This window comes from Rhamphochromis longiceps, linkage group LG4, assembly GCF_057381845.1.
Source record: "Rhamphochromis longiceps isolate RC_006_pf linkage group LG4, R_longiceps_female_GT1.1, whole genome shotgun sequence".
Classification (NCBI taxonomy): Eukaryota; Metazoa; Chordata; class Actinopteri; order Cichliformes; family Cichlidae; genus Rhamphochromis; species Rhamphochromis longiceps.
The window spans coordinates 686929-704893 of record NC_140560.1 but is presented as its reverse complement, the minus strand read 5'-3'; the positions used below and the strand labels follow the sequence as shown (position 1 = coordinate 704893).

At 42.6% G+C, this 17965-nt stretch overlaps 2 protein-coding genes across 7 annotated transcripts in view; both read left to right on the top strand.

Annotated features, from left to right (window-relative positions):
- The first annotated feature begins 1336 nt into the window (after nucleotides 1-1336).
- prrg2 (proline rich Gla (G-carboxyglutamic acid) 2) lies at nucleotides 1337-7921 on the top strand. Of its 3 annotated transcripts, none has more exons than XM_085402802.1 (8): nucleotides 1337-1415; nucleotides 1524-1579; nucleotides 1662-1758; nucleotides 3578-3773; nucleotides 3998-4028; nucleotides 4331-4463; nucleotides 5835-5981; nucleotides 7636-7921. In XM_085402802.1, exons 1-8 carry the CDS (start codon nucleotides 1402-1404, stop codon nucleotides 7676-7678), a joined length of 717 nt encoding a protein of 238 aa, XP_085258928.1. In that variant the 5' UTR covers nucleotides 1337-1401; the 3' UTR covers nucleotides 7679-7921. The 3 variants fall into 3 exon arrangements, with proteins under 3 accessions (XP_085258928.1, XP_085258927.1, XP_085258926.1); XM_085402801.1 differs by having other exon boundaries at nucleotides 1397-1415; nucleotides 3601-3773; XM_085402800.1 differs by lacking the exon at nucleotides 1337-1415 and having other exon boundaries at nucleotides 1426-1579; nucleotides 3601-3773.
- Nucleotides 7922-8076: 155 nt separating this feature from the next.
- Nucleotides 8077-17965, top strand: part of LOC146670732 (proline-rich protein 12-like) — a 64275-nt gene continuing 54386 nt past the window's right edge. For all 4 annotated transcript variants that reach the window (XR_014911356.1, XM_085402779.1, XM_085402780.1 and 1 more), the window contains exon 1: nucleotides 8077-8585. Coding sequence is in view for 3 of the 4 variants with exons in the window: in XM_085402779.1 (XP_085258905.1) it covers nucleotides 8503-8585 (83 nt within the window). In the remaining variant the exon portion in view is untranslated. The remainder of the gene's footprint in view (nucleotides 8586-17965) is intronic.

Genomic DNA, 17965 nt, shown 5'->3' with positions numbered 1-17965 from the left:
GAACAACAGTGCACCTTCCCTTGCCAGCTGGTAATATGGTGATGTTGTGGTCTTTGCTCAGGGAAGCGATGGCCTTCTTCTCTTGTATTGTGAGGTTACATGGAGGGACTTTAGCACTGCGGAGGGAGGCTGAAACTTTCAGCTCTGTTTCTGTTTGTGATCATTTATTAATCCTTGTGGTGGTTTCTGTGGCTGTGATGAGGTCCACTATGGGCAACTGTTGAGGAGAAATGGCAAAATTAAGTCCTTTGTCTAACACTTTCTTTTCAGGTTCAGTGAGATTCCTGAAGAGGATCATTAAGGGGTCCTTTGTCCCTCTTGGGGGGACACTCTCATAGGGCTTAAATTTGGGACTTTCCACCATTTGACCTTAGAACTGAAGAAGCTTCTCGGATGAGAGGTGAAATGTCTTCAAGCAACTTAAAGAAGTCCAGACGCTTTTCCCTCCAAGCTCCTTAGACCAGCGCTGCCCAACCCCCGGGCCACGGACTGGTACCGGGCCGCGAGAGTTGAGGCTCTGGTGTGAAATGTATGGTTTTCAGGGTTTTTATCGTTAACTCTGTTCCCCTGGGTTTTTTCCGTGTTGTAGTTGTGTCTTATTTTGAAAGAAATATGCACGCGTTACCATAGCGACCAGAGAGCATTAAGGGGCAGAGAGGAGGACGTTACTCAGTGTTGTTGACGCATTTCAGGAGGAAGCTGCTAATAAAGTTACAGAGTTACACAGTGAATTCACGTTTATTATGATATTTACAAAATACCAGAGTTTTTGTCTCGGTCGTATCATTTCGTTGTATTTATCCGCCTTAAAGGCCGGTCCGTGAAAATATTGTCTGACATTATTTGGTATTTAAAATATTTATATGGTTGTTAATGAATCTAACGCCCATAGACAGGTGACGTCACCCTGTGGTTTTTGCCGTGGCGTTTTGGAGCTGATGTTACAAGCGATGACTGGAGCTGCATGTTGTTGGTTAACAACTTGTTAAGTGATGATCACATATGTAAAATATGGACAAACAAGACGCGTTTCTATAGACGAACACCGGGATTTACTCGCTGAGAGTCCACGCAGACGTCCGTCCTCGGTTTGTTGAAATGATCCACATGAGAACAATAAATGTATCATTTCCTGCCGTGACGTACCGACACTAGTGTTTCACTGTTTCAGTAAAACTTCACACTTCGTGTGGATCCGCGCTCCCTGCCCTGTGCGCACTCCCGACGCAGGGGATGGGGGGATACCCTAGCTTGGCACGGCAGGTTAAAGGCTGTTTCTACACTCGCTTCTATAGTTACAAGGCAGACGTGTGTTGCTTGTGTATTGGACATGTTGACATAGACAGCATATTGTGAGTAAACAGTGAAACCAGTTTGTGGAGGTTCCTCCCTTCAGGTGCAATGCTGTCCGACAGGTTTGTTGTTTCCTGATCGTCTCAGCGCAATAAAGTGCGCAATGAAGTGGAGTAACTATTAGCTCTGTTTTTGGTGAAACCAAGAGAAATACGTTTGTTTTTCTTCAGGAAAGCTTTGACAGATGGAACAAACTGGAGCCAAATGGAGCAGCTGTGTTGGACAGGTCAGTGTTGGAGGAGCATCTTCATACTCGGGCTTCTAACTACAAGTGTTTTCACAGGTGCTCTTGCACTTTTTCTGTGTAGCTTTGTGCTTCGACAGCCGCGTTATTGTTGCTGTGGATGAACGGACTGTCCCTCATGCAGATGGCCCACTGCTCCGTCACGTACAGACACCAACCAGGTAACCCACACCTGTCTCCTGTCACTTCATAAAAATTAGCTTTATAATTTGTGGTAATGCTTCAGTTACACAAACGTGCCTTGCAACAACAGCACGACTAGAGGAAAACCAAACTGCTCTTCTGTGAATCTGAGTAGTTTATTGCCATTAAACATCAGATGTTAAGTGAAATTAGAAGCAGCTCCTTGGTAGCAGGATTTAGAATAAATAACAATAAAAACAAATTCTATATAGCACCACTGGCTTTCCTATGAAGGAGTATTAGGGTCCCATTAAGAAAAAAGCAAAACAAAACATTGTTGTGAGAATAAAGTCAAAATTTTGAAATGTGTAGATTACAGCTGTTTCAAGACAAACTGCTGCTATACCATCTACAAACATATATATATGGTGTATATACATTCTGCTTTGTGTAGATGAGCTGGTGAAGTTGTACTTCAGAATCAGTTTTCATTACAAGGAAGTGATTTCTCTTTAAGCACATAAACACAGTGGTGATGAGCAGGGCGCCATGAGGAGGAGAAAGGCAACCACTCCTCATGCTCCATCCTACCTCTGTGTATGACCCACGTTAGGTTGATCTTTCTAGTACGCTGGGCCTGCACAGCTCACTTGGATTGTTTGTGGTACAGATTGAAAAAAGTACTGGAAACATTAGCATCACACAGTTGTTCATCCACATATACACAATACAAATGTCTCATTCCCCCACATCGCCAAGATGCTCCTCTGGAGTGAGATGTGACTGTGGTTGTCAGCATGAATCTCCAGGTAGGCTGTGCGTGAAACTAAACGTTGGTCAGCTGGAACTAACAGTCCCACAGCACCGAGCACCACAGGAAGCAGAATCCTGAAAGGATCTTTCACAGATACCTTAATACCACGCTACCATCTGAATGTTGCAGCAGAAATCAAGACTTATCACAGCAGGCAGCATTTTCTAATCTTCTGTGGTCTAATTTTGGTGAGCGTGTGTGTGAATTATACCTTCATTAGATCAGAAGTGTCAGAAATACTCAGCAACAACAACGTTATTATTAATAACAATAATTACAATTATAATTCATAATATACATTTTTAGAAGTTGATAGGGAGACTGCTACCACACTGAAAATCTCCCGTTGGCATTAAAGCAGGTCCATGATGGACCTCCACAGAAAATTAGCATTCAAATGTAAATAATCCAGTTTTGTCCAGTTTCAGCCACCAGACACTCTCAGCTTTCACAGTTTGTTTTTTGTGATTTTGTGTGAAATCATAACACAATGTTGTTGCTGACAGATATTTTTTTTAACATTTACATATGTGTGTGCAAGAAAATGCCGCTTCACTGTAAATGTGTTGGAACCGATTATCAGAGATGTGAATTTGGGAGCTCCGGAAATGCACTTATAAGTACTTGTTTACTGAAGTCAAAGCTTTGTTTGTGGAGAGCACAAGAGTTTTTAAGGATTACAATTTGAATCACCATTACTAGACTAAGCACGCACAGGAATACAAGAACTAACGAAGAGCAGAAATGGACATCTGAGCTCGAAAGCAACAAGGACTTTTTGCCAAGTTACTCATCCAGCGATGGAGCAGTCAAAACCAGCTTTGTGATTTTAAACAGAATCACAGAAAACCCCAGTATCCCACTGTCTGAGTGTTTGGTGGGGTCTGATGGCTGAAGCTCCCTGAGTACATTTGAGAATGCATCCCTCGCCACATGAACCATAAAAAGAGGGGTCAGAGATACTACGGGAAATCTGGAGCTTAGACAACAGACTAGAGAGTTTGACTTTTGATGTCCGTATGAGTTATGTTTTTGATTATCAGTGACAGTGAACTACACCCTGTAGGAGATCCAGTGTTGGTGGATGAGACAGAAGCTGCATCCTTCCTGTCCCGTTCACTGCTCTATAACAGCTGGGACTTTGAGCTGGTTGTGCCTGGTGATGTGGAGAGGGAGTGCATGGAAGAGATTTGCAACTACGAGGAAGCCAGAGAGATTTTTGAGGACACTGCGAAGACGGTGACTCTTCTTTGACTGTAGAACCTGTTTTTAATCTGGAGTCTTAGAATGAAAAACTATCAGTTTAATTTAACAATTATTTACACGTTTATCACCTAAATATACATGTTTTTTTTTATTTTAATATTTAAAATACAAAACCTTTTCTCTTAGTATTTGAGCAATTTGACTTAACTTATTCAAGGTGACCTCTTCATTTAATCTTCATTGGCTTCCATTTCTAGGAAAAATTTTGGAAAACGTACACCAATCAAGGTAATACTTTAGCATCACTATGCTAACCTTTTCATTTCATTGTTCAAATGTGCATACTAATGACGAATGTATTTTTTGTAGTAGTTGGGATGACACTTTCTTTTTTCCATATTGCTATTTTTTGTCGATTGTATATTTTGTATATTTTCTAATTTTGCTGTTTTATCTACGTCTTCAAACCTCCAACAGTATCACGACTGAAGTCATTGCTGTAGTGATTGGCTACAGATTGTCTGACTGAGTAACAGGAGAACTATTGAAGAAACATTTTTTGAGTGGGGTGATGATGTTTGTCTTTGAAGGTAGTGCAAACAGACTGGACGTGTCAGGTCTGGTGGCAGGGATCCTGGCTGTACTAGTGTCTGCTGTAATTGCCACGGTGCTGGGAGTGTACTGCTACAAAGCCAAGAAAAAGGGTGCACGGAGGTCTGGCCGGTACGTTTGCTCCGATGTGGATCATCTGGTAACAGAGAAATGTGGAACAAAGTGACACCCTAACCGACACCAGTAACATTTCCCAGTAATGTCTTTTAAAAACCAGTAGACCATTAAAAAAAATACAAAGTAGACAAGAAGACAATATTAATTCCTTAATCTTAATCCATAGTTTGTGCAAACTTATAATTATTTACTGTTATTTTTCCCTTAAAGGTCCAGGGGATGTGGGAAAGTAACACAAAGTGAAAAAAGGAGACATGAGGGCAGAATTGTTTATTAAAGTTTATTAATATTTTTATTAGTAATTAAACCAAAAGAGACGGACAAACCACTGTCACCTTAAAAAATGAAAGAACAAAACCCAGGTATGGCTCACTAAAAATTGAAGCAAGTCAAAAAACTTTAAATGACAGAAAAATACAGAACTCACAGTCGTAGCATGGATGCATCAGAGAGCAACTTGGGGTTAGTATCTTGTCCAAGGATATGTGGCTATGTGTCGACCAGAGAAACCAGGGCTTGAACCACCAACCTTCTGATTACTAGATGACTTGCTCTACCGCCTGAGCCACAGTCACCCCATCAAGGCTCACTGGGACTAGAACTCTCCTTTTTTGGACCTAAGTACTTTTGCTTTAATGGTGAGTAGAGTCAGCTGTACCAGAATCACAGCAAAGATTTCTGGCACAACTTCACCTGCTTCCAAGGTGCATGGAGAAGATGAAAGAATTTACAAAGCAGGAACTCCAGCAACACTTAAGGGAAGATGAACAACTTTAATAATTGACCAACGCGTTTCGGCTTGTGGCCTTCATCAGGGTCACAAGCTGAAACACGTCGGTCACTTATTAAAGTTGTTCATCTTCCATCCAGAATCAGAAAACTTTATTGATCACTAAGGAAATGATGTAGGTTACAGTTGCTCCAAGACACTAACAGACTAAAAAATTAAACAATACAATTTGTCACAGATTTTACAAATTTAAGAAACAGCACTAATTTATGCAAATCACTCAGTTATACCTATAAAGATTAGGAATAGGTGGCACCTAAGGCAGGGCACATGCTTAGTGTCTGACCTCACAGATGTGCTTCAGGAAAAATGGTCGAAACCTCCTGAACCTTCTCTGGAAAACCTTCCCAGAAGAGTTGAAGCTGTTATAGCTGCTAACGGTGGGCCGACATCATATTAAACCCATGGATTAGAAATGGGATATCAGCCCAGTTTACATGACCAAATACAGGCAGACGACTAAATACTTTTGGCAATATAGTGTATAAACATTTTCACGTTTTTATGTTTGTTTATTAGCAATACAGCAACTAAAGGGGTTTAAAATTGGCGTGTTGTGCTGTGTGCTGTTCCAGACCTCCAGTACAAATTGCAGTAGATGGGCATACATCAGCTCCGGAGACGGTGCCCCTAGGTGGGATCACTGCACCAGGTCTGCCTAGCTACAACGATGCCCTGAACCACAGTGGGCAGCACGATGCTCCACCACCACCATATTCAGGGTAAGTGGAAGGCAAAGCGTGCACACACAAGGAGCACTGGAAAGACTGACTACCAAGAGTACTAAGACATTCTGGTGAGAGAAGCACAACACATGTTGTGTATTTATACACGGGAAGGTGACAAATTGGAAACAGGTGTAACAAATTCAACACAAGTGAAACTGATTGAGTAAAGACACAATTACAAAGAAGGGAAAGCAAGCAGGTTGCAGATGAGTGTTTAATTTAACTGTCAAATGTACTCATGTTTGCAGTAAATGAAATGGCATACAAATTTGAAATATTTGTATAGATATTGGCACTCGGATCCCAGGCAATGTCTAAATAACTTTGGTCCACTTATCTAGAAGATGAAGAACATGGAACCATCCATATATGCACTACACTGATTATAGTATGATAATCAATGACAATCATGATGCGAGAAAGTCTATATGAGTGGTGTAAAGTGGTGTATGCAGTGGTGCTTGCAAGTGTATGGTATGTGTTGTATGTGCACATCGAAAATGAAATGATACTTCAAACAATACCAAATGTGTGTGATGGCATGAAGAAAGCAATCACACATTCAATTCAATTCAATCCAATTTTATTTATACAGCTCAAAATCACAACAACAGTCATATTGTGCAGTAGATCGTACAATAATACATAGAGAAAAACCCAAAAATCATATGACCCCCTATGAGCAAGCACTTTGGCGACAGTGGGAAGGAAAAACTCCCTTTTAACAGGAAGAAACCTCCAGCAGAACCAGGCTCAGGGAGGGGCGGGGCCATCTGCTGTGATTGGTTGGGGTGAGAGAAGGAAGACAGGATAAAGACATGCTGTGGAAGAGAGACAGAGGTTAATAACAGATATGATTCAGTGCAGAGAGGTCTGTTAACACATAGTGACTGAAGAAGAAACACCCAGTGCATCATGGGAATCCCCCGGCAGCCTACGTCTATTGCAGCATAACTAAGGGAGGATTCAGGGTCACCTGGTCCAGCCCTAACTATATGCTTTAGCAAAAAGGAAAGTTTGAAGCCTAATCTTAAAAGTAGAGATAGTGTCTGTCTCCTGAATCCAAACTGGAAGCTGGTTCCACAGAAGAGGGGCCTGAAAACTGAAGGCTCTGCCTCCCATTCTACTTTTAAATACTCTAGGAACAACAAGTAGGCCTGCAGAGCGAGAGCGAAGTGCTCTAATAGGGTGATATGGTACTACAAGGTCATTAAGATAAGATGGGGCCTGATTATTTAAGACCTTGTATGTGAGGAGCAGGATTTTGAATTCTGGATTTAACAGGAAGCCAAAACAGGAGAAATCTGCTCTCTCTTTCTAGTCCCTGTCAGGACTCTTGCTGCAGCATTTTGGATCAGCTGAAGGCTTTTCAGGGAGTTTTTAGGACTTCCTGATAATAATGAATTACAGTCGTCCAGCCTGGAAGTAATAAATGCATGAACTAGTTTTTCAGCGTCACTCTGAGACAGGATATTTCTAACTTTAGAGATGTTGCACAAATAGTTCAGTTCTCTTATTTGCTTTCAAACTAACTGCACCCCCGTCTTTCTAAAAACCTGTGCCTTTTTTTTAATAGGAACGGAAACAGCTGGACGTTCATTGATCATGCTGCTATTCACAAAGTTTTTCTTCCTGTCTTTGACCACAGGGGTGCGCCGTCGGTATCTGCTGATCCAGGTGACAATGAATGAAAGCCCTGCAGGTCACTGTGTGATAACCTTGACACTGATGGTTTGGGGAAAATTTCTGGTTGTTTTTTAAAATATACATATTTTCCTTAGGAGTGCAGTTCAAAGACAGTCCCAAAGTGGACCGTAGCTAATCATTTGTCACTAGTCTGATCACTTAAGACTTCGTTTTTGTGCTGTGTTTGTGCATTTGTGTTCAAGAAAAACCAAGATGCATTTTATATAATAAATCATGTAACAATTTCACACGCCTCCAGTCATTGTATAACTTGTTGTGACTTGCAAAGCCAGCAAATAAGCATGCAAGTAGTAGATTAAATTAGAATCACGAGGAAGTTCTTCTGGACATGTTTGCAGCCTTTGTGCTGTTTGTCATAGAAAGGTAAAACTGCTGTAGAAGCTTAGTTTTTGTTTTGTGTTTACAATGGTCTACAGCACACTGCGAAGGCGTGCATGCGTGTAAGAGAGAAGGCGATCACGCCAGCCAAGTCATTCTTCTTAAAAATGGCGTCATGTGAACAAAACGCAAAAAGAGCGAGTAAGCTGCAGCTATCGGAGCAGCGTGAATATAATTTCTCTTACTAAAGCTGCGACGTGGAGCATCTGTTCGGCTTAACACGAGAGACAATAGACAGTTAAATATACGGGGAGAGGAGGGGGGAGGAGGTGCTCCTGTCCGCCGCGGCTCCCCACACCGCCCCCGATCCCCCGCTCAGTCTACAGGCTTGTCAAGCAGAGGAATAAACAGAATCGGGCGCTGGGAAGTGAAGATATCCCTCCCTCCCTCCCCCTCACTATCTGTGCATCTTCATCCAGCTCTTTCTTTCATGGAGAGGAATTATCCCGCTTCGGGCTTCGGAGATCTGGGGACTGGGACGGGATGGAGTTACGAGAGATCGGCCAAAGCAAGGTAAGCTTCGGTGGCCGAAGCATGGGGAGCGCTGTTTTCTGACTGCCGGTAAGCTTAAGAGGCTCTGACAATGCCGTGGCATAGCGCTGACTGCGCCGAGTATTTAGCCCGGCTGCACGGCCACCAGTCTCGGGTACAGCCAGCCGTCATTTCATTGGGGGGAAGGTTAACAGTGATGCGAAGACGGACAGGGGTGAACCGCGGGTTGGTAGAGGACGGTTTCGTTATTGAACAAACCAAAACAGTCCCCCCACATACACACACATGTATGAGTACATCAGTGTTCATCACTGCATTGTCTCCGCTGCACACGAACACAAGCATGACAGCCACGGTCACCGGGCATAGTCCACACATGAAAGCGTGTATGCAAACGAAACACTGTGCCAAACACAGCGCAGTCATGGATACACGAGCCTTTATTCAGTGAAACTAACGCACTATTGCCAGTTCTCTGTAAAAGAGAAACTAATTCATTAACAATAGAACTCAGTGCGGTTGTTTGACTACAACACACAGGCTGGCAGCTACTATTAAGCTGACATTAGCCGCTATCATTAGGCATCTTGAGCATTACCCAGTGTCTGACAGCACATTTCTCCGGAGCAGACAGCCTGTCCCCGTCACATTACCAACCTGCCCAATAAGGCGGTGACTTCAATCGTAAATAAGAAAAAGCAAAGAAATTCCGCTGCAGGCGGTGATCAGCTGATTCCTTATATGGCTGTGCTGTTGTATAAAACACGGTCTTATTAAAGTTAGCAAGCTCCTGTTAGCCTAGCTGCACATTAGTGGTTGCCTTGGCAACAACAACAGTCTCAGAGCGCTTCTCTGTTAGCAACGGCTCTTATTAAGTCTGGCAGTATGACTGTGATTCCAATAGATTAGTTACAGATTTATAAAAACAAGGCAAAGACTGATTCTTATGCCATCATGTGTATAATATTTGTCTTCATATTTTAAATGTAACGACATGAAGTCAGAAGTAAAGTCTTGGTCAGATGTTCATGTAATAACGTACACATGTACACAGCAGCCTTTCAGTGTCTCGCAGTGTAAACATTACATCAGACAACTCTTGTTCCCAGTGTCTTTTCAGTGAATCCCTTCAGTGAAATTAAAAAAAATCACTCTCCGTTGAAAAGCACTTATTCTTGATTCCCCCGAGATGCTGCATTTGACTCCTCTCAGTGTTAGTCTCCTCCTGGGACTAGAGTGAAATGGGTGCATGCAGCACCTCCTTGTTTGCCTGCCACTCATAATAGACACGTAATAAGACATCTGTTGACTGGAGCTCATGACTAATGTTTCTTCACTAGTCTGTAAATGGTAAATGGACTGCTTCTTATAGAGCATAATAGACACATTTTTACTCTGAGCATACAACTAATTCATTCACCCAAGAACTTTTTCTAACATTCATACACATTCACACTCCAAAGGATGCATTGCCCAAGGACACTTGACATGCAGATTGGTGGAGCCTGGGATCGAACCACCAACCTTCCAGTTAGTAGCTGACCTGCTCTACCACCTGAGTTACAGCCACCCACCCCGCAAGTCTGTATTGGGCTGAGCTGTGTTTTAGCTCAGTGAGATGAGCAGCCGTTCTGAGACTGGGAGGCTGGAGTTCAAATCCCGCTTATGGCAACATTTCTTTCAGTTCACAGTTAAACTTTTTAAACTATTTTCAGCACAAATCCCAGCTTTTTCAGCTGTTTTCAGCAAAAACCTCTTTCCAGCAAAAATTCTGCTGATTCACCTCTTTTCAGCAGAATTTTAAATCTGGGACTCTCCACCATTTGACCCTTAGAACTGAAGAAGCTTCTCGGATGAGAGGTGAAACGTCTTCAAGCAACTCAAAGAAGTCCAGACGCTTTTCTTTCCAAGCTCCTTAGTCTCTCATTCCTTATATCAAGACTGGAGATCACACTACTGATTTCAGTTCATTTAATATGTGAGTGCACAGATTCATTCTCAACTGGACATAAACGATGATCAAAGGTTGTATATACTGTATGATGAAGTCATCCAATCCCAGCCTCCAACACAGTGCGCTGAATCTTAGCTTTGAATGTCCAGTATATTCCAATCAGTGCAATTTCAGCATTCACTGAACCTACAGTATCTACACCTGTGTGGCAAATGTCTGGTAAAGACACAGATAATGAAATTTAATTATTAATACAATATACATCATGAAAAATGAAAGCTGAAATTGATTCAGTTTAGTACTTTTCTCTGTGTGCTCTGTGATTATATTCAGCACTTTCCACTTCTCCCCCAAAACATGCCTTCCTTCTAAAGTTGTCATTTCAAGAATATTTTCTGTGTTGAGCTGTGCATGACTTGATGTTTGTCACACGAGTCACGGTCATCCTAGTGGGCCCTGGTACTGTCATTATTATGTTCTCTGCAGACAGTTTTGGCTGATGCATATTTGTGCCATGATACGCTGTGTCCAGGCAGGAATTGGACCCAAATGCCTGTGTCTGCCACCGGCTCACTCCTTGGTGGCTGCTTATCGGGGCCTGGAGCCTGGGGCTCGCTCGGGCCACTTCGGAGGTGGGGTGCCCCCAGCCTCTCGGCCTGGGGCTCGGTCACTCAGGCACGGCTGGCTGCCGGCGGAGCTCACGGGCGCGTCACTGCAACTCCCCCTGGCTTCTGCTCCGCGGCTGCTGAGTGAGCCCTCATCTGGGACTCTCCTCAGCTCTTTCTGGGACAGTGGCGCGGCTGCCCCTCTGTTGGTCTTCCTTGGTCTCTTGTGTTCTGGGGGCCTCTGGATGTCTGGAGTTTTGATCTCCTCCATACCTGCTTCATGCCCTGGAGGACGGGGCTGTGGCCTCCCCACACCCTCTAGCAGATCATTACATGAAGGAACCTTTTAAAAAACAAAAAACAAGCGCGTCCATGCTCACAGGTGTACACACGGGTGATCACACCCACAAACTACACCCTTTTTGGCTCCTACCTCAAAGCACACTGTGTTCTGTTGATCTTACGTGCTGCACAATAATGTTTAATATTTAGTATTTACTGTTACATTCCCATAGATCATCGTGATGTTGTTTATTGTATTGCTCTCTTTTTCTTCTTTCTTTCTCAACAGGTGATCCAGGTGATTGATAGATGCATTTTTTGTCTGCTTATTTTGTTGGTTTTTGTTTTTTGCCCTTTATCCCCATCCCTCTTCCCCGCTGTTTTTCTTTCCCTTTCTTTCTCCCCTTTGTTTTCCCCACTCAAGTCTGTCCCGTATTTAACAAGTGGAATAAAAAAAAAGGTGAATCAAATAGACCATTACGGCAAGGCCGGGATGGTCTATTTGGTAAAGTAAATCCGTTGGGCATCTTTCTTCGCCTTTAGACAATAATTCTGATGCAAAAGAACCAAACGGGACAGGCAAGAAAAAAAAAAAAAGGAATTGGACCCAAATGCAAGCTCACGGAGCTGGGAAATACTAACTCGGAGAGACACAGGGAAAGTCACACAGTTTGAGGAAGGACGTGACACAGAACTGAGGGAGACACAGACATAAATACACAGAAGGATAACGAGGGACGTGGGAGCACATGGGGAGCACAGGTGACACTGATAATCTTAATGAGACAGGGCAGGCGCAAACACAACGTGACGTACACTGACGGGAGACTATCAAAGTAAAACAGGAAGTACACAGAGACACAGACAGGAAGGGAAGAGAGAACACAGGGAGAGCACAGACATAGCAGGCTGGGGAAAACACAAGGAGGAGAAATGAGGCATGGGAACTCACAGATACACGGAGGGGGGACACAGGGGGTAAGGAAACGAGGGGCAATCTAATATGCAACATCTAAACAGAATAACCTAGTGACTCAGCTACGCTCCAATCCCTCCATATTGTGGCCAATCAGATGCCAGGATATAGGATAATATCATTATGTGAAAAACAGAGAGGGTGAGAGACGCGACAGTCAAGTGGAGCGTGCGTCTGTCCTCTCAGTGAATGAGTGAGACAGTAGACAGCGGTGAGGAGGGCTGTGCGAGAGCAAAAACACATAAATGTGCCTGACACCCGTAAACGAAGCAGCAGCTGGCTGCAGTTTAAAGACTTTTTTTGTCTCTGTCTTGGTCTCGATACCCTCTGGTCTTGGTATTGTCCTGGTCTTGGTTTAGGCGGTCTTGACTACAGGTCTAAAGTGAAGACATGGCTGTGCATTGCAAAGTCATTAATTGCACATGAGTTCCAGCGCGTCATGGACTAAAGTAAAACAGTATGTTGGATGTGCCACGCAATGCTCAATTACTTTGGTGGGAACTAGTGTGTTAGTGCAGTTAGCTCGTTAACGTGTTGGCCGTCCAGCCCCATGCACGGAGCGATCAGGGGTAGCTCGTTAACGGAGATTTGCCGTGTTGTGGCGTTAACGTCATTTCAACGAGATTTACGCTGACAGCACTAGTGGGAACACAACGAATATGACTGCACATTTACTCCGACATCATCCTAGTGCAAAGACAAAAACAACAAGCATGCTACTAACTTTAGCCGAGTCATTTAGACAGCTGTTAGCACATGATTCTCCTTATGCTGCTGAGAATATAGCCCAGAAGAAGCAGATAGTATAGCTTTTATTTTGGAAAGAGCCATTTCTCTGTAATAAACTCTCTTTTCCAAAGATGAGTGATTCCTCAATCAGATACAGGGCTTGCAATATCGCTAGCCCGACGTCCCGGGGCTAGTGATTTTTCCAGTCGGGCTACCAAAATCTATCTCTTCCCTGCCCGTCGGCCTATCGTAGGAAGGAAAAATATATGTCAATGCTTTTGCATTCTTTCGGAAATGTAGCTGGGTAATTATGTCATTGGCATCGGTGAGCCACTGTCAATATGTGACATATTGAAGTCGCGTTTGAATTTGCGCTTGTTTTTTTGCTTTCACTTTGCAATCGCGTGAACTGTGTATAGAGAGCGACAGCACTGATCTGTGAGTGATGATAATTTGCGCACCAATTCCTCTGACATCTCTTATTAATCGTTAGCTTACTATGCAAACATGACAAGTGAAATCTCCTGCAGCTTAAACATGTGAGAGGTTGATCGCGCAGAGAATCGCTGAGCGTTATGTGAGTGCATGTGTAAAAGCAGCAGGATATATATTTTAGTTCTGCTGAGCCAAATAAGACAGGTCAGGGTGAAGAAGTGACAGCCAAAGAAAAGCTTACCACAAAACGGAGAAGTTATGACAAATCAGACTACAAGGTAGACCCTACAATAATACATAGAGAAAAAAGAAGAAAAATGTTTTGATTTTCTTCACTGACCTGGGTGACACTTTTAGAGAATTGACCCTGTAGCGAGATCTGGTCAGCAGCAAGTGGCTAAATTCCAACGATTCAAAGAGAATTGCAATTCCCGGTGTAGAATTTCGACCAGAGACAAGAGGATGTCGCCAATGTCTTCACCGGGTGGTGATGTTGTTTTCGGGGAGTCTTCTGGGCAATTTCTCTGAACATGGTGTCTCGTTCTTGGAAAGAGGAACTCTGTGCCTTCTTAACATCGAAGCACTAGTCAGTGTATTCCTGGAGAGCATCCAAATTGTCCTCGCTGGCCTTCAGAGTGTTGGAAATGATTATGCAGATGTGTTATCTGTCAATTGTTTGGTGTATTTTAAGCTTCAAAAATATGTGTTTAATTCTGAGCCACCATTCATTTTTTCCCCCACCATGTCTCTGCTTACTCTGGATGGCATTATATTGGGCTCCAGTAATACTTTGTGGAGTCTTCCTGTTTTTATCTTGGTAATTCTTGTTCACTGTGTCTTATGTTTAGTTTTACTTCAGCGACACAAGGACACGTACACATACACAGTGTTGCGGAGTTGGAGATGTTTCATTTAGAGCTTTCTTTAGTGTGATTACTGGTGCAGCTTTTCTGCTATCCAACTCCTGGGACGGCTTTCCCTCCTGTGCCACTGACTTCCTGATAAAGGGAGTGTCTGATTGTCCGATCACCACCAGCTGCCCTGCCAGCCTTTGAGTTTATCTTTTGTCTTCCAAGCCCTGCATTTGGGTCCAGATCCTGCCTGCCACACAATGGTACCATGACTGGTGTCCTCTGTTAAGAGTATTCAAGTACTAAGACTGAGCTTGAAATGAAAACAGTTTTCTGTGATCCAAGCTCTCCAATCTGTTAATGAACTTTGTTTTTCCAAACTAGCTGTGTTTTGTGTTCACAGCCTGGTGACTGTGAAAACGAGCTGGGTATCTTTGAGTCCAACATGAAAATTCAGGCTTTATTTTCTAAGCCAGTCTGTGTTAATTCTGAGTTTTGTTGTTAAAAACTGTTTTCTGCTCCTGAGCTGGCGAAATCAGAGACTGTTTCTCTGTGTTGGGGTCTCGATAAAAACTGTACCTCAACTGGTATCTCCAGCGACCTCCAAGTGTACTTGGAGTATCCCGTTTGCTTGAGTTGGCTGCATGTCCTGCTCCAGCACCCTTGAGTATCTTGAGTATCCTGCATCCTCAGAGTGTCCCGAGTATCCAGAGCCCACGTTGCCAGAACCTGTGGTTTCAACACTGCCAGAGCACAAGGATTTGCGCCTCAATGACAGGCCATTTACCAAGATTCTGGAGGGGTTCTGCCTCCTCCATCATCACCACACTCCTTCCAAATCATCTGTTTCCTTGTCGCCGTCATCAGCTGCCAGCTAAGGCACGGTGCCCCATCACCTCTGCTGATGTCAGTCCCTAGCCAAGCCTCCAGAGGGTCTTCTTTGACATAGTTCCTGGTCTCCAGAGGTCCTGGACCAGAGGGTCTCTTATGATGCAGTTGCTCGACCATCAGATGAGTTCCACCTCAGCCTCTCCTCTCTGGTCTATCCTCCTGAGGGGTCCCATCTTTGGTGCTGGCCTCTTTCACACTGCCCGCCAGCCAAGCCTTCTGAGGGGGTCCATCTCTGCTGTTGCCAGTGTCCCGTCTGGCTTCCACTTTCACTGGCCTCCTAAGCATCCCCTTCACTCCTGGGGCACCCTGTGAGGATCCAGCTTCCTGTCAACCTCAGACTTCAGACGTTTTGTCAAGATAGTGTAGATAGTTTGTCTACTTTACTTGAAGAACTTCTGAAAGGGAAGACTTTGCTGAAAGGAAGTCTTCAGTAAGATCTCCGATCTGTGCCACACAAGTTGATGGCTGAAAAGTTTGCTACATGTTTCGTAGTAGACTGGAAGGTACGGGAATAGTTGACTCACCCTTTTAATCTTATTTGCCTTTCTATTGTTTTGTATATATTCCTCTAGACTGTATATATTGCTTTTGTTGGCTATTTATTTTTGATGTCTTTTTAAAAAAATATTATTCTTGCACCGTTGGTGTGGAGCACCTATAATTTTGTTATACATGTACAGTCACATTAAAGGGCTATTCTATTCTATTCTTTGTTATCATTACCATTATTTTTTGTTCTTCTGATTTTTTTAAAGATAAACACTGTGTGGATTTGTTGACTGTGTAGTAGGCCTCATGGGTGGGCAGGTAGGGATGGGAACATTCTTTGTACAACAACTTTCATATAGCCATTCTGAATACCTGGTCCATGCTTGAATTACTTATAAGCTTGCAATTCGTTATTACCAAACTATTTAAAAAGCCCCCTGAAAAGTATTTTGAAGAAGACATTTTGAAATGAAGAAATTTTATATTTCGAGAATATACTTTTTTTTTTAAAGTATATTATATATACAGATTAAATGTAGCAATTTTATGAATTTTACTGATGTAATCAAATGTTTTGGTGTACAACAATAGAATCAAATTAAACTGTTAATACACTTATACTTGTCATGTCATGAATATTATTGGGGTCTTTACTAAAACAAACAAACAAACAAACAAACAGTAATTTCATTCACATTACTTGTTAGTTTTCCTAAAAGTAATGCAGCATGTTACTGAATTTCTCACTGGAGAAAGTAGTGTACTTATTACATTACTTATTACATTACTTTCACGTTATTTTGTAAGATAACCTGCAGTGCATTATCACATAATAGACCTTTTTCACATTTTTTTTTTTATCGGAAGTTGCTCATAACAAGCAGCAGGACATCCTAATATGTAGTGATAAGTAGATAGTAGATTTCTTCTTTGCAGGTCAGAAGAAATGGCACCGTGTAAATATCAAAGTTTTGCAGCATGCCAGGCTGTTCTTGTTGTACACAAAAACAGCCCTACTTATCTTTTCATTCATTCCTGGTTGGGACAGCCGTTAAGAAGAAATAGATACAAGTGATCAGAAGACAGGAGGTGCTGAATTTGCACTTATGCAATAGACATAAATGCAATAAGCAATGAAGATTATTTCAGTGGCTGCACAATCAGTTGTCAAAAAAGCAGTGTTGTCCCAAGCCTTTTCTCTTAAAAAAGTTCTACTCCACCACTGAAAAGCAGTCATTATATGAAATGACGAATAAACGTCAATCTGCGTCATCTTAGCCTGGTGAAGGTAGCGATATGGCTGCTACTGCTGTGAAGCTGGATCATGACTGCGTGATACACCCATCCGCTGGTAAGCTTTTGCCTCATGGATATTAGGTTGTTCAATGTGTATGGTAATGTTATATGTACTGTTAAATAATTTACTGTTAAATGCCTCTCAGCCCAAACAACAACTCATCTGTTACATAACTTGTTCACAAAATTCACGTAGCAGTATCTAGCAGTACGTTTGTAACTAGCCTGTTCGGAGTCTTCCATGTTAATTAGGTAATATGCATGCACTCACAGATTTTAATCAATCCACATACATATTTCAGTGACATTCACTTGTCAAGTATTGTAAATATGTTATCTTAGTAGTATTTTAGGATCTTTATCTTGCAATATAAAGTGCCTTGAAGCAACTGTTGGGATTTGGCGCTAGCTGAAAAAAACAAACAAACCCAAACTGAATTGAAGTGAATTATCAGTTTCATCAGTTTACTGCATTGTAACAGCTGCTTTCTAGCTGTTGGGGATTCTGGGAGTGGAATCTGCAGGCATGTTGTTAACGAGATGTTTTGGTTATGATTGCTCTTCTGTGGTCTGTTCACAGGTAGTGGAAATATGCCAAGACTATTATTTTATTGTATTTAATTTCTTTATCTCCACAGGTGCGGATGAGGCTGGGAATCTAAGACCTGGAAACCAGGTTGGAAGACGTAGTTCTGCCATCTCCTGCCCTGTTCAGCCAATAGTATGCATCAGATGGACAAATAAAACTCTGCACTAAATTTCCATCCAAGTGTCTTTAGGATCTTTTGCATAATCTACTTCTCAACTAGTGTACTGGACCAAAACAAAGAAGGTAGGTGAGAAAGCCTGCCTGACCCTAACCCTTCCCCAAAGCATAACATGAACCGATGAGT

What these genes read in the sequence shown, in the direction of transcription:
- prrg2 (XM_085402802.1), top strand. An exon ending in CACGTACAGACACCAACCAG is followed by an intron (nt 1,759 to 3,577) that starts GTAACCCACACC and finishes TTTGATTATCAG; the next exon opens with TGACAGTGAACTACACCCTG. An exon ending in GAAAACGTACACCAATCAAG is followed by an intron (nt 4,029 to 4,330) that starts GTAATACTTTAG and finishes TTGTCTTTGAAG; the next exon opens with GTAGTGCAAACAGACTGGAC.